The sequence below is a fragment of the Mastigoproctus giganteus genome, chromosome 1 (assembly GCF_048544385.1).
Source record: "Mastigoproctus giganteus isolate SK-2022 chromosome 1, ASM4854438v1, whole genome shotgun sequence".
NCBI lineage: Eukaryota > Metazoa > Arthropoda > Arachnida > Uropygi > Thelyphonidae > Mastigoproctus > Mastigoproctus giganteus.
Window position 1 is genome coordinate 145,378,371 of NC_143575.1, and position 12,706 is coordinate 145,391,076.

Genomic DNA, 12,706 nt, shown 5'->3' on the forward strand with positions numbered 1-12,706 from the left:
GAATCAAAGTCGGGAACAGCTAATATAAGATTTTAGTTCACAAGTGTGGAAGTCAATTTTTGAGCATTCTGCAAGGAAGAATGCCCTGGCATTGAGAACTTTCCAACTTCAAATGTGGAATGATTGTGAGGGTAGGATGTGCAAGTGCCAGTATCTCAACAACAGCCAGAGTGATTAAGTGCTCTATTCTGTGGTACCATGAGTCTACCGTGACTGGCTCACCATTGGCATTGACCACGTTTGAGGCAGCCATGTGTGGTCATGCCCATTACGAGAATTCACGTGTCTCATCTCATGACATAGCAGTGACACAGTGAAATGGCCCTACTAATCATCAGAACAACGTATGAATAGCAACCCCAATATCCACAATGCTTGTATAGCCATAGCCTATGCAAGCTAATGGCTGTCTGGGTTCTCATCCCTTGCACAGAATGTCAGCGCCAACACTGGGCCACTGACGTGGAAATCTATCACCTGGTCTAATGAATTCCATTCCCAACTTTATCATGCTGATGGAAATATTCACATTTAGAAAAAGCAACATGAAGCCATGGCACCTGGACGCCACGGTGATGTTGTGGTTTGGGAACTATTTTCATGGCGTGTCTTTTGATCACATTAATCAACAGCTCGATGGAGACACCTACCTTTCTGTTGTTGTCAAACAAGTATATTCTTTCATGATGACAGTACCTATACAACTCCAGCATCTATCATAAAAACAATGTACCATGCTGCAAGGCCTGGCAGGTTCCTAACTGATTTAAGGAATGTGACAGTAAATTCTTCATCCAACTCATACATCCAGCAATGTGTAGGTATTACTGGATACATTTGTAGCACTGCGACAGGACATCCTGCAACTGTGGAGACCATGCCAAGATGTGCATGGAGTATATACAAGAAGTATTAAGTAACCTTTGGGTATATGCAAGAAGTATTCGGTTAACAGATGCATCAAAGAACTACCAATTTTTATTGGAAGCTGGGAAAAGTAAAAAATACTGTACATTCATTATCTACTGTAAATCCTACTTCCAAGAGGGAAAATTAGCTGTATATTTGCTTCTATATATTCAGTTTGTTGTTGTTTGTTAGGAGCATTAGCAGCTAAGGCCATATTGCTCCAGGGATATTCAGTGGTCATTCCCTGACTTTTCCGCATCCTCCTTATTTGGTGGGCACGGGCTTGAACCCCAGTCTAATCAAGAAGCATGTGCTACGCACTGCTGCTCCTGGCTACGGAGGTGCCATATATTCAGTATTTAGTTGCAGAGCAATTTTTCTAAACAACAGGACTTGTAAGAGACTAATTACTGTAACCACCCAGTTTTTCCCCTCGACTAGAAATGCATCAACAGAAAATATCAGGGAAATGCTAATTACAGACAGCTACCTCTGGGGGGGGGAGTACAGCTACCATTTGTCAAGTGCATTATATTAGCTACAAAGTAAAGTTTTGTAAACAGCACATGATATCATTTCTTTGACTAGAAGTTACATTTAGGATAACAAAAACTCCTAGGGGCTAAATTGGGCAAAAATATACATGTACTTCCAAGTGATTTATGGAGAAATCACACGACTTTACTTCGGCACTGTGATAGGCTGGACAGTTTGGTTTTGATTTAGTTTTCTCAAAATCAATAAATCAGTAGGATTGAAGTAATGGCCACCAAAACAAAAAATTATACAGCTGAAGATTATCAAAAGAGTGGTGAAACAAAATGCAAAATATTTCACAAATGTAGTATCCAGAAGGAAAGATCTCTGGTTGGATGAAAGAGGAAGAAAAACTGCATTAATTTGTAGACTCCGTAGAAAATGAAGTTGTTGGTTTAATAGCACAGGGGCTACTATGGCCAAATAGCACCTAGAAGATGAAGTAGGCCTCCAAAGAAAGAAAGAAAGCAAGGCTGGGTGAAAACATGAAGAAATACCAATAAATGGGTAATTTTGAAAGCCTGGGCACTTAAATTTCATCTTGGTGGAGATGACACATTTAAAGCTTCTGAAAGGTAGCTTTGGAAATGGAAGGCACGTCATGAGGTATCCCATGTTAGTCTTGTAGGCGATGCTGCATTTGGTGACTTTATAGCAGCAGAAGCATTTCCTGAATTTCTGTGCAATGTGATTGAAGATGGTGAATTCACAGATGAACATCATAGAGTGCTGTACTATAAATGTTTTCCCGACAAGTCACTAGATATTAAAAAGGCACTCAACAAAGCGAGCATGAAAACTAACAGGAGAGTTACTGTGCAAACACAAGACTGAAAATCACAAGCTAAAGCCGTCGTGCATCCGTAAAAATGCACATGAATATGAAAGCTCTACTTGTGATTTATAAAAATAGTTCCAAAGCTTGGATGAAGAGTCTTATTTTTGCTTCATGGTTTGAAAGTGAGTTTGTACCATCAGTGAGGCACCTCTTGCTTTCCAAAGAACTTAGAGACTCTGTTACTGTTGGATCACTCGCTGCCCAGCTCATCCTTTGGCTGATGTCCTGAAATCAAAAGATGGAAAGATCAGAATTGCATTTCTACAAAGGAACATAACTGCACTAATTCAGCCCATGGATCAGGGTATTATTTGAACCATCAAAGCATACTATCACGGTGAGCTACTTGCTAGTGTTGCGAACTCAGAAATTCAAGTTCTAGAATTTCTGAAAACATTAACACTGAAAGACGTTGCATACAGTATTGGATTAGAATGGGAGAAAGTAAGCTCAACAGCAACTGATGAGATCACTAATAATAACATTGAATTAGCAGCATTCTTAGAACAAACAATGGCTGCTTGTAATGTATTTTGTGGCAGGCTTAGAGCAAATGACCTGACTGCTTGGGTGAGGTGAATGCAGAAGCGGCAGTTGCACATTACCTGAGCAAGAAAAAATTTGCAGCCTCTGTGAACATTGGGAAGACAATCAACAAATAAAAGGCCAGTGACATAGGGAGTGGCTCAGAAGATATTGTGTGGAGGACTTGTATAAGGAAAAAACACCAGAAGTTAAAGTGCTTGAAAACATTAATGAGATGGTGTGGTTAGAAGGTGATAGTAGTGAACATCTTCATTTATTCCATCTGACCCCTATTAATATAAAAAAATATTTGGCTGTAATGACCTTTGCTTATAACGTGAGTATTAAAAGTTGTCAGCACCTTATATCGAGATTGCAATGTATTATTGTTTTCTTTCTTACCAGTAGAATTGGGGGTGGGGGGGACTGGTTAACTATTTTGGAAAATTGCTTGTTATAACCCAAGTGAGTGCTCAATATCAGCACGATTGATCTCTCACTTTCTTGATTTGTAAAAAGAACATTGGAAATTTGCAACTAAAATTTCTATTTGCATTAAAAGCATCTATTAAAATTCTGTTGGAAACATGTTTCCAGAGAACAAGGGCCTTCTGCCATATAAATAGAGAGAGGGAAAGACATTTGTTCCTTTCACCACTAACTTTAAGTTATTATAAGAATATGTAAATGACAAATCAGTTTCAAACTCTTCAATGCAACTTACCCAACTCTGTGTATGCCAGTCTGAGTAAGGCCAGTGACACAGGCTGCTACAGACATGGTGAAGACTGTAATGCCAAAAACAACATGTGTTGGTAGAAGACGCTGGCGAAACTTTGCAGTCGCAGTATCACAGCACAATAGCACCAGGAAGGAAATGAAGCCTACCACAAACTGGGAAATAAAAATTATTAGCTACAAGCAAAGGATGTGTGCTACAACTTGTCCCAAGACAAAGTAAAAAGAATTGTTTTATAATAAAAATGCTTAAGTAAAATTCCTTTTTTCATGTATTATAGCAAGTAATCAAAATTATTAATTTGTGCTGGCAGAGAGAGAGAAATGTCTTATAATTTTGTAACAATTTCTATATGATTAAGTTGATGTAAAGAGGCTTGTACAAAGAAAACAGATGACTGTTTTTCCAGGCGGGGGGGGGGCTAGATAGAAATTGTTTTAGAAGTTGCAACAAGTCATTATTTTATTAATAATAATAAAAGTACAGCACTGAATTAATTTTGATTTGTGTTTTATTCTGTGAATATGCACTCTGCATAATTTGTCAAGATTATCAGTTTCATTTTACATCTAAGAAACCAATTTCTTCCTTATTACATTTCTGCTGAAGACCATAACCAAATTAGAGGATATCAGAACTTTAACCAGAGGACTGAGTTCATATCTACAGTGCTAGGATGGACAGCAAATTTCAGTTAGGTCTTCAAGCAGATAGTATTATCTAATTAGTATGTACACAGCAACGTTTGTGTGATGGTTTAAACAACATGCAGGTACAGTGGACCCTGGGTTTACAAATGGTTCTTTACAATGGATTCTCCATAATAAAATATGTAGTAAGCACCGGTTATTGTGATCACGTTTGTGAATTGAATTTTAATTCTATTAAATGGTGATTCAAATGAGCGAAAATAGGAGGAATATTATCCACAGACTAAAAAAGTAAAGATATAATGCACAAATTTATGCTTTATTACCTTATCAATTAACAAAATTAAATGATAAATGAAAATCAGAAGCATATTCTCCACAGGTTAGCAAAATAGAAATTGTTTTGGGGGGGCTAGATAGAAATTGTTTTAGAAGTTGCAACAAGTCATTATTTTATTAATAATAATAAAAGTACAGCACTGAATTAATTTTGATTTGTGTTTTATTCTGTGAATATGCACTCTGCATAATTTGTCAAGATTATCAGTTTCATTTTACATCTAAGAAACCAATTTCTTCCTTATTACATTTCTGCTGAAGACCATAACCAAATTAGAGGATATCAGAACTTTAACCAGAGGACTGAGTTCATATCTACAGTGCTAGGATGGACAGCAAATTTCAGTTAGGTCTTCAAGCAGATAGTATTATCTAATTAGTATGTACACAGCAACGTTTGTGTGATGGTTTAAACAACATGCAGGTACAGTGGACCCTGGGTTTACAAATGGTTCTTTACAATGGATTCTCCATAATAAAATATGTAGTAAGCACCGGTTATTGTGATCACGTTTGTGAATTGAATTTTAATTCTATTAAATGGTGATTCAAATGAGCGAAAATAGGAGGAATATTATCCACAGACTAAAAAAGTAAAGATATAATGCACAAATTTATGCTTTATTACCTTATCAATTAACAAAATTAAATGATAAATGAAAATCAGAAGCATATTCTCCACAGGTTAGCAAAATGAAAATAAATTTAAGCGTACATACTGTAATATGTACATACTAACTCATTGATATTTCTGTTCACATACTTTTTTTGGGGGTTGTAAAATTTAAAACAGTAAAAAAGAAAAGCAATCAATAACAAAGAACACGGCACGCACATATTGCAACTAACATGGTATGTGCAAGTGAGATACAGAGTAACAAGTTTACGAAGCTTAAAATATAGGTATGAAGACAAGATTCTGAAAATTTATTTTTTTATGATTGAAGATTTCGTGGAAGGGGAAACGCATTTCACCATAATAAGGTAAAAACCCACAGAATTACAATTATTGGTATCGCAAATGCAAAAAGATCGAGTTTACTACCCATTTATAATACATTCCACTAATAGATCACACAGAAAAAGCCTAATAAACCAAAAAGTGCAAATTGTTTTATGGTAGTGACCTCCAAAATGCGCTTTTGAAAAATATCACAAAGGCATTCAAAATTTATTCTTATAACCGAACATATGCTAACAAAGAAATTGTAGCGCATTTTAATGATTTCAATTGATTTTTTTGAAATTTGATTCTATAAACTGATTCTACTAACCAGTGATCATTAGCGGCCCCTACTTACTTTACTTTACTTTACAATGGTCTTACAATTGTCTCCGACCTGACCATGTTGTGCTTCCTCTCAGACAATAGCAGTTTTGTAAACATGTTGGCCATGTGTTTTGTTTTTGCATCCTTTAATTGAAGTGATATTTTGTGTTGTGCTTATTTGATATAAATTTATTGTATGCACTGAATTTGTGTACATACATTGTGTAAACTCTTTAGAAGTTTTCAGAAGGGGGGAAAGACAGCAAGTTTAATCCGGTACATTTAGAAAAAGAATCAAATAAGTGAATCTTAAACAATATAGAAATGTTACTTCAATAGGATAACATGTAGCCCTCACTGCAGCCATGCAATGTTGGCAAGAATTTCATTGCTGTGAGTTTAACATTGTTCCTCATCCTCCTAATAGTTCAGATTTGGCCAAAAGCATAATGAATCTATGGGGCTATGTGATTCCAACAAAGAGTGGCGAAGAGAAAAAGCTTGTTAAGCATTTGGGCAAAACGTTTTTTTATATATATATATCAAAGAATAATTTTTTTTTTTTTATTTACACCTATCTCTATTCTTTCCAAAGCAATGCAGTGAGAGGCATATTTTACTGGGAGCGGTATAGTAACCCATATGTTAGTTCATGTCAGGACCACCTTGAAATTCAGGTAATCTAGTTTAATTATCATGAACATAAAAGGAGAAATTAGAAATTAAAATATTATGAGCAATTTAGCTGACACAAAAATTATTGTAAAGCATAAACTGGTAAACATTTTAGAGAAATATCCATTCAATATTTAGACAGTAAACCTCTTTTTAAGAATGGTAGTAACTGGCTCTAGAGTGAAAGCTACTGTTAATGCAGTTAAAAAGATGAGATTCTTTATTTGAATGCATGATTTCTCTGCAAGCCTGTTGGCAGAAAGAATATGTGTATTGTGTAATGCACTTATGCATCATATGTGATTTTCTTAGTTTCTGGATAAACTTTTAAGTTTCTGTTAGAAGAACACAAATATATCCTAAAATATATATACTTGAAACATTCCCCACCAGTTTTTTTTTTAAATGTACTTCCAATATTTTCTGTCTTCAGGTGCCGACCATTTCAGTTTTTTTTTGGCAGTCTCTCCTCACATGCACTTATTGATCTAATTTTACAGGATTGAGATAAGGACTCTGGGATGGCAGTCCAACTATTTCACACCCATGTCCTCAAGCCAGTCTGTAACAACAAGAAGTGTTGACATGCTGATACAAATATAAAGCCCCTCCCCAACATGCCACACAATGCAGATAACCATGACACCTCTCCAAGCTTTGTTGTCCAACAGTTAGCATCATCTGGGCACCTACCACAAAGTTTGTTATGTGTTATTTGGTTTTTAGGAGCATTAGCAACTAAGGCCATATTGCTCCAGGAATATACGGTGGTCGTTCCCTGACCTTTCCACATCCTCCGTATTTGGTGGTGACAGGCTCGACCTACCACAAAGTGCAAAGTGTGTTAGTTGTCTGACGGCAGCAGGGGTTTTCCCCATCTCCTCATTGTGTACTCTGTTTGTGTAGCACAGAATTCTGTGAAGGCCAGAGGTTTAAAAAGTGTGTGGGGAGTGGAAGGATGTGTGGTGTTGTGTACCGTTGTTCTTCTGACCATTTAGCCCTTGTTCGGACCCACCGTTACCGCACTTGGCCCCGGGGAGGCCAGTCAGGTATCCAGTAGATTTTATTTTGTACTCTGGCAGGCCCTGCCACCAAGTTTCCGAATATTTCATTAGCAAGGGGCTATATATATAAAAAAAAAAAAAAGGGGGGGGTTAACACTACAATATAAAAGGCCAAGAGAGGTTTATGTAAGTGCAGTTTAAATTTGGACATTATTGATAAACTGTGTGGGGGTGTACACTGCAAGTTAGACAGATGTATGGGGACGATAGAAAAGGTGGCCCCAGAAAGTCAGTGAGGCAGGACCATGCCTCACCACCAGGCAGGGGAACCCATCTCCTCCCCCCAGCCAAGGAGGAGAGAAAAGAACACCAGGCTAGAGTACTCAGTTTGATTGCCAATGTGGCTTGTGGCAGAGAAGCTGCTGGGTCTCCAATGTATGGGTTTGGAGTCAGGTCCCGGTTGATCTTGCCTGCAGATATCAGCCCGATGGAACTTGGATGAAGGGAGTAAATTTCAATTCAATTCAGCTTCGATGAGGTTGGTTGTTGATACTACTGGAGAGGGGTACTCAGAATCTGTCCCAAGTTTTTGGTCTTGGTGGTTTAATAGGCTCCTTAATGTTCTTCGTCTGTTGAAGACATCCTGTGCAAAAGTGGTGAAGTATTTATAATTGTCATGGGTATGAATTAGTATATGCTCTTGGTCTTTTGGCAAATTAGTAATCTTTGTGATCAGAGTAAATCTCAAGTCTTCATAGTCAGGACAGTCGTACATTATATGGTGCCAAGATTCGTCAGTGCCACAGTGACAGCGTAGATCATTTGTGATGCCCAGAGACATTAGTTTTTCTTGTATTGACCCATGGCCTGTAAGGAGGTACGTTATGTACAGGCCAGGGGAGGGCACCTACCACATCCAATGAATGACCATCAGACTGATAGACCATGTATTGTGACTAGTCGCTTCAAATGCATACCATAACTTTCCATTGATCTATAGCCCAAGAATGGCCAGTCTTACAGTCCAGACAGTGTCTGCCATTAGTTGATGTGATTAGTGGCTTCTGGATGCCATTCTGCACACTGTATTCCAACGCTGATTTCCAGCCATGTTTGAATCCCAGAAAATAATAATGTAGACCAACTGCCAAAATTCCAGATCTTATTATGCATGATACTTTCAGTTCATACCTTTTACAGATTGTAGAGACGTCTTTCGTATCAAATATACTTCCATTTGAACACAACTTTGGAGTGAATAATCGTGCAATAAACACCACAGAATAAAAAAAAAAAGATCTATGTGTATGGCATTCTAGTTCACGTACAAATGGATGGGAAGAAATGATATTGACAAAATTGTGTATTGGGCATACCTTTCTCACACACAAACATCTACTTCTAAGAGAAGATCCCCCACTCTGCTCTGTCTGTCAAATACGACTTACAGTAAGGCACATCCTATTCAGCCATACGTAACCACCTCTTTCCGATCATTAGCAAGCTTGCAAGCCCCTCTGACTCTCTTTCATATACTTGGTGACAAAGCAAACTTAAATGAACTCTGTGTATATCTTGGAATAATAAATATACTTTGATATATCCATAAATTATTAAAATGAGCATAGTGATTCTTACAGACACACGTTGGCCATAGTTGCCCTTATGTCATGAAACCTACATAACAATAACAACAACAACTTCATACTTATATTAACAGTGGAAGGAAGGAGTCAAATCACATTGGTCCACTTGATGTCGATGGTTTAACTGTTGATGATCCTGCTCAAGTTGCTGATAGTGTGTTATTTGTTTAGAAGTTTTGTCAAATAGTACATGTTTCCAATAAGAATTAAAAAATCTTTTGTTACAAAACCACTGGCATTATTAAAATAAGTTAGTTATTATTTTATGAGAAAAGAAAATTAATGTAAAAGCCAGAAAGTATTAATTAGTAATAACATATACAGTGTAACAAATTCAGCACTAAAAAGCATCGCTCCAAATAGTCTCCAAAAAGCCTTTTGCCATAGGAGAAAATAATTTCTTGCTTATTGCTTAGCAGATGCATAAAAAAATATATATTTTTTGGAGAGAAAGCAGCAAAACAAGTGAGACAGACTGCAATGAATAATGACCTTCATCAGCAACTGTTGGAACAAGTGAAAAAAATCTAAAAACCTTCACTTTTCATTTAGACAAAGCTATAATACTTATGTACATTCAATATAATGGCTGGGCCAGTGAAGTGATTGAAACAGAATTACTGCAGAGCTTTTACTTGCTGCTGTTGAAATGGATTCAAAATATTGAAAATAATATCTGAATATTTCTACAGCAAATATACTGATATTTCAAATTGTTTCAATTTATACTGTATTAAATATATTAATCTTTCAAATGGGTTAAATTTATCTCTAAAAGGATCTGAAAAATCTTTCATGTGCAAATCAAAATAAATGAGTTTAAAAAGAAATTAAAGTTATAGATTAACAGATGCTGAATGAAGCTAAATATAGAAATATTCACTTTTCACTTAAATTTAATTTTGCAAATCTTTAACTGATCTTTGTCAATCACTTGAATATACTTAAGTATTTGATAACTATTATCCTACAAACAAAGATCCAAAAGTAGTTTTTTGTGGTTATTAGATCATAGATCCATTTAAAGATAATCAAGGGATAACTTATCCCTATAAAAAGGAATTACTAGCTGATCTTTCCTGAGCCTGCACATTAAAAATTTTAGAGAGGGATTGTTCTCTTGCAATTTTTTGGATTAAAGCTTACAATGAATTTCAAAGCTAGGTGAAAATATGCTCAAAGTCCTTCCATTGACATATCTATTGGTTTTTCTGTCTCTGCCAAATTCTTAGTCCAAGAATGGATGAACTATGTTCAAGCATGCAGGCTTATTAAATATCCCAATTAAGTAGGTATATTATTAATGAATATGCTATGTAAAAATTTTAAAAACCAAATTAATAATTTTATGCTGAATATTAATATTACTCTTTATTCTAATTATTTATTCACGTTTTGTGTCTTTGGTAGGTTACCTAACTTTTTTATTATTATTGTTAATGATATTTTTGTTACATCTCTTCTAAATCCCAGCATCTCCATCACTTTGTAAACTTTACATTTTCAATTTCAGCCTATTTGGATTTACAAATGATTCCCTTTTATCACAAAACTTTAGCAGTGTAAGTAAAGTCATAAAGACTACTTTTGCTGACTGCTGCAACTATTTGACCAATAAATTCACCAAAACAATTTGTTCTCTAAAACAAGAGCTGAAACATGTTCATTCCTCTGATTTATTCATTAGATATTTCAGTACTTAATTCATTAGATATTTAAGTACCAATTCAGTACTTAAACTCAACATTTTATACGCCTCATCCATATGGTAACTTCAAAAAGATTTTTTCTGTTAAATATTGGTTTTTATGCCGGGCCTTCTTTAAAAATTTAATGTTGAATCAGCAAGATCGAGAATTCAGGGATCCACGATTGAATGCCTTGATTATATGGAATTACAATGAACAGTGTAATCCATGCTGCGCTTTACAATTCTGATATGTACTGACTGGAGTTGATTGTGGACTGTCACTGGATGGAAAATTACAATTAAGCCCTCCCTAATCCATATCAGTTCATAACAGACTTTGTACGGCACAATTGTAGTTCCTACTTAAATTATCAAAGGTGTAACTACATTTAACACTGATTTAACCAGTTCAGTTACTAATAAGAAACTCCTGGTGAGCATGCAAAGTTTTTTTTTTTTTTTTTTTTTATACAAAGGCATAAATAGCTGTCAGTAATTTAGCAACAAATTAGTTACAGTAAATTAGCAAACTTCCATCTACTCAAGTAATTGTAATCATCCATAAGATGAATGATTTCTCTTTCTGTCTGATTTTATATCAAAGTATCTAAGATTTCTGATAAGATTAGTCAAGAACTTAAGTTAACACATTTATGCCTGTTTAACTACGTTGTTGTCATAACTTTCCCTTCAAAATACAATTAAAATATGATTTTATCCTACTTTATATTAATAATGTAGCCTCTATGATTAATATTAAAGACTTACTTGAAGAGCAAATAGCCCTAAGGTTCCCAGTCCGATCCAGGAATGCAAAGTATAAAAATGTCTGGGTTCAGCCTTTGATTCATGGCCTTGAATGGCAGAAACCATTCCTATGGTGACAGCAGAGATTGAGAGAACAAAAAGAATTGTATGGATTACCTTATTGTATATTACTCTGCAGCAGGGAAAAGTACGGTATACCAGCATGGCTGAAAAAAGAAAATGGTTTGTTAGGAAGTTATATCAAATGCCATCAACAGAACATTATTACAGGTAATGATTAAAGCATAACTGGATTTTAGTGTTTGAAATCATGTCACTTTAATTTAGAATTAAATAACATACATATACACTGCTATGAAATCTGCAAATTTTGTTCTTTAATTATCTTTAAAAATTATTACTAAATCTATTACCACTCTTATACCATGTTAAATGAATAATATAGTTATTAAGCTATTCGCCTAAACTACTATACCATATACAACTAAACTACTATACCATAGCTTAATAAACTATATTATTAATTTAATATGATATAAGAGTGGTATTATATATTTAATAATAATCTTAATGGAAAACAACCATGTAACATCCTTCCCTAACTATATTTAAAGTAATAAGTCACAATTTTTACGAATAATAAATACTTATATAACAGATAACTAGGGGGCTTTTCCCCCTATGTTATCTATTGTATAAGTATTGTAAGAGGTAGAGGTATGACGGAGTAAGTCAAATCTTTTCTACATAACAGACACCTGTCGAAATGCACTGATCGATATCTATTGCATTTGTAGTGATGTAACTGCCCCATCATTTACCATGTGACCTGCATCCCTCTTTTTCCGTTGGCTGCCCCACTCCAACCATGCATCATTCTTAAGGTCAAATAAATATCACTATGTAATTATTTACCTACGTTTACATAGGTCACTTAGGAAACGGCCTTTTGCTTTGGTTCCATAATGCATGAGGAATACTGTTGCATCCGAAAGAGCAGGACTAAAATATTTACAAACTATACAAATATATTTAAAATATTTACAGTATACTAAACTATTTACAAATATACAAACTATATCCTAGGTGTGTCCCTTCTTATTAATATACAAAAAA

General features: G+C 35.2%; 1 protein-coding gene across 1 annotated transcript in view; it reads right to left on the bottom strand.

Annotated features, from left to right (window-relative positions):
* The window catches only part of nemy (cytochrome b561 family member no extended memory), a 249,925-nt gene that overhangs the window by 8,853 nt on the left and 228,366 nt on the right, over positions 1–12,706 (bottom strand). Inside the window, exons 3-4 of the mRNA XM_090374583.1 lie at positions 11,591–11,796; positions 3,534–3,703 (exon numbers count right to left, since the gene is read on the bottom strand). Coding sequence (XP_090230709.1) covers positions 3,534–3,703; positions 11,591–11,796 — 376 coding nt within the window. The remainder of the gene's footprint in view (positions 1–3,533; positions 3,704–11,590; positions 11,797–12,706) is intronic.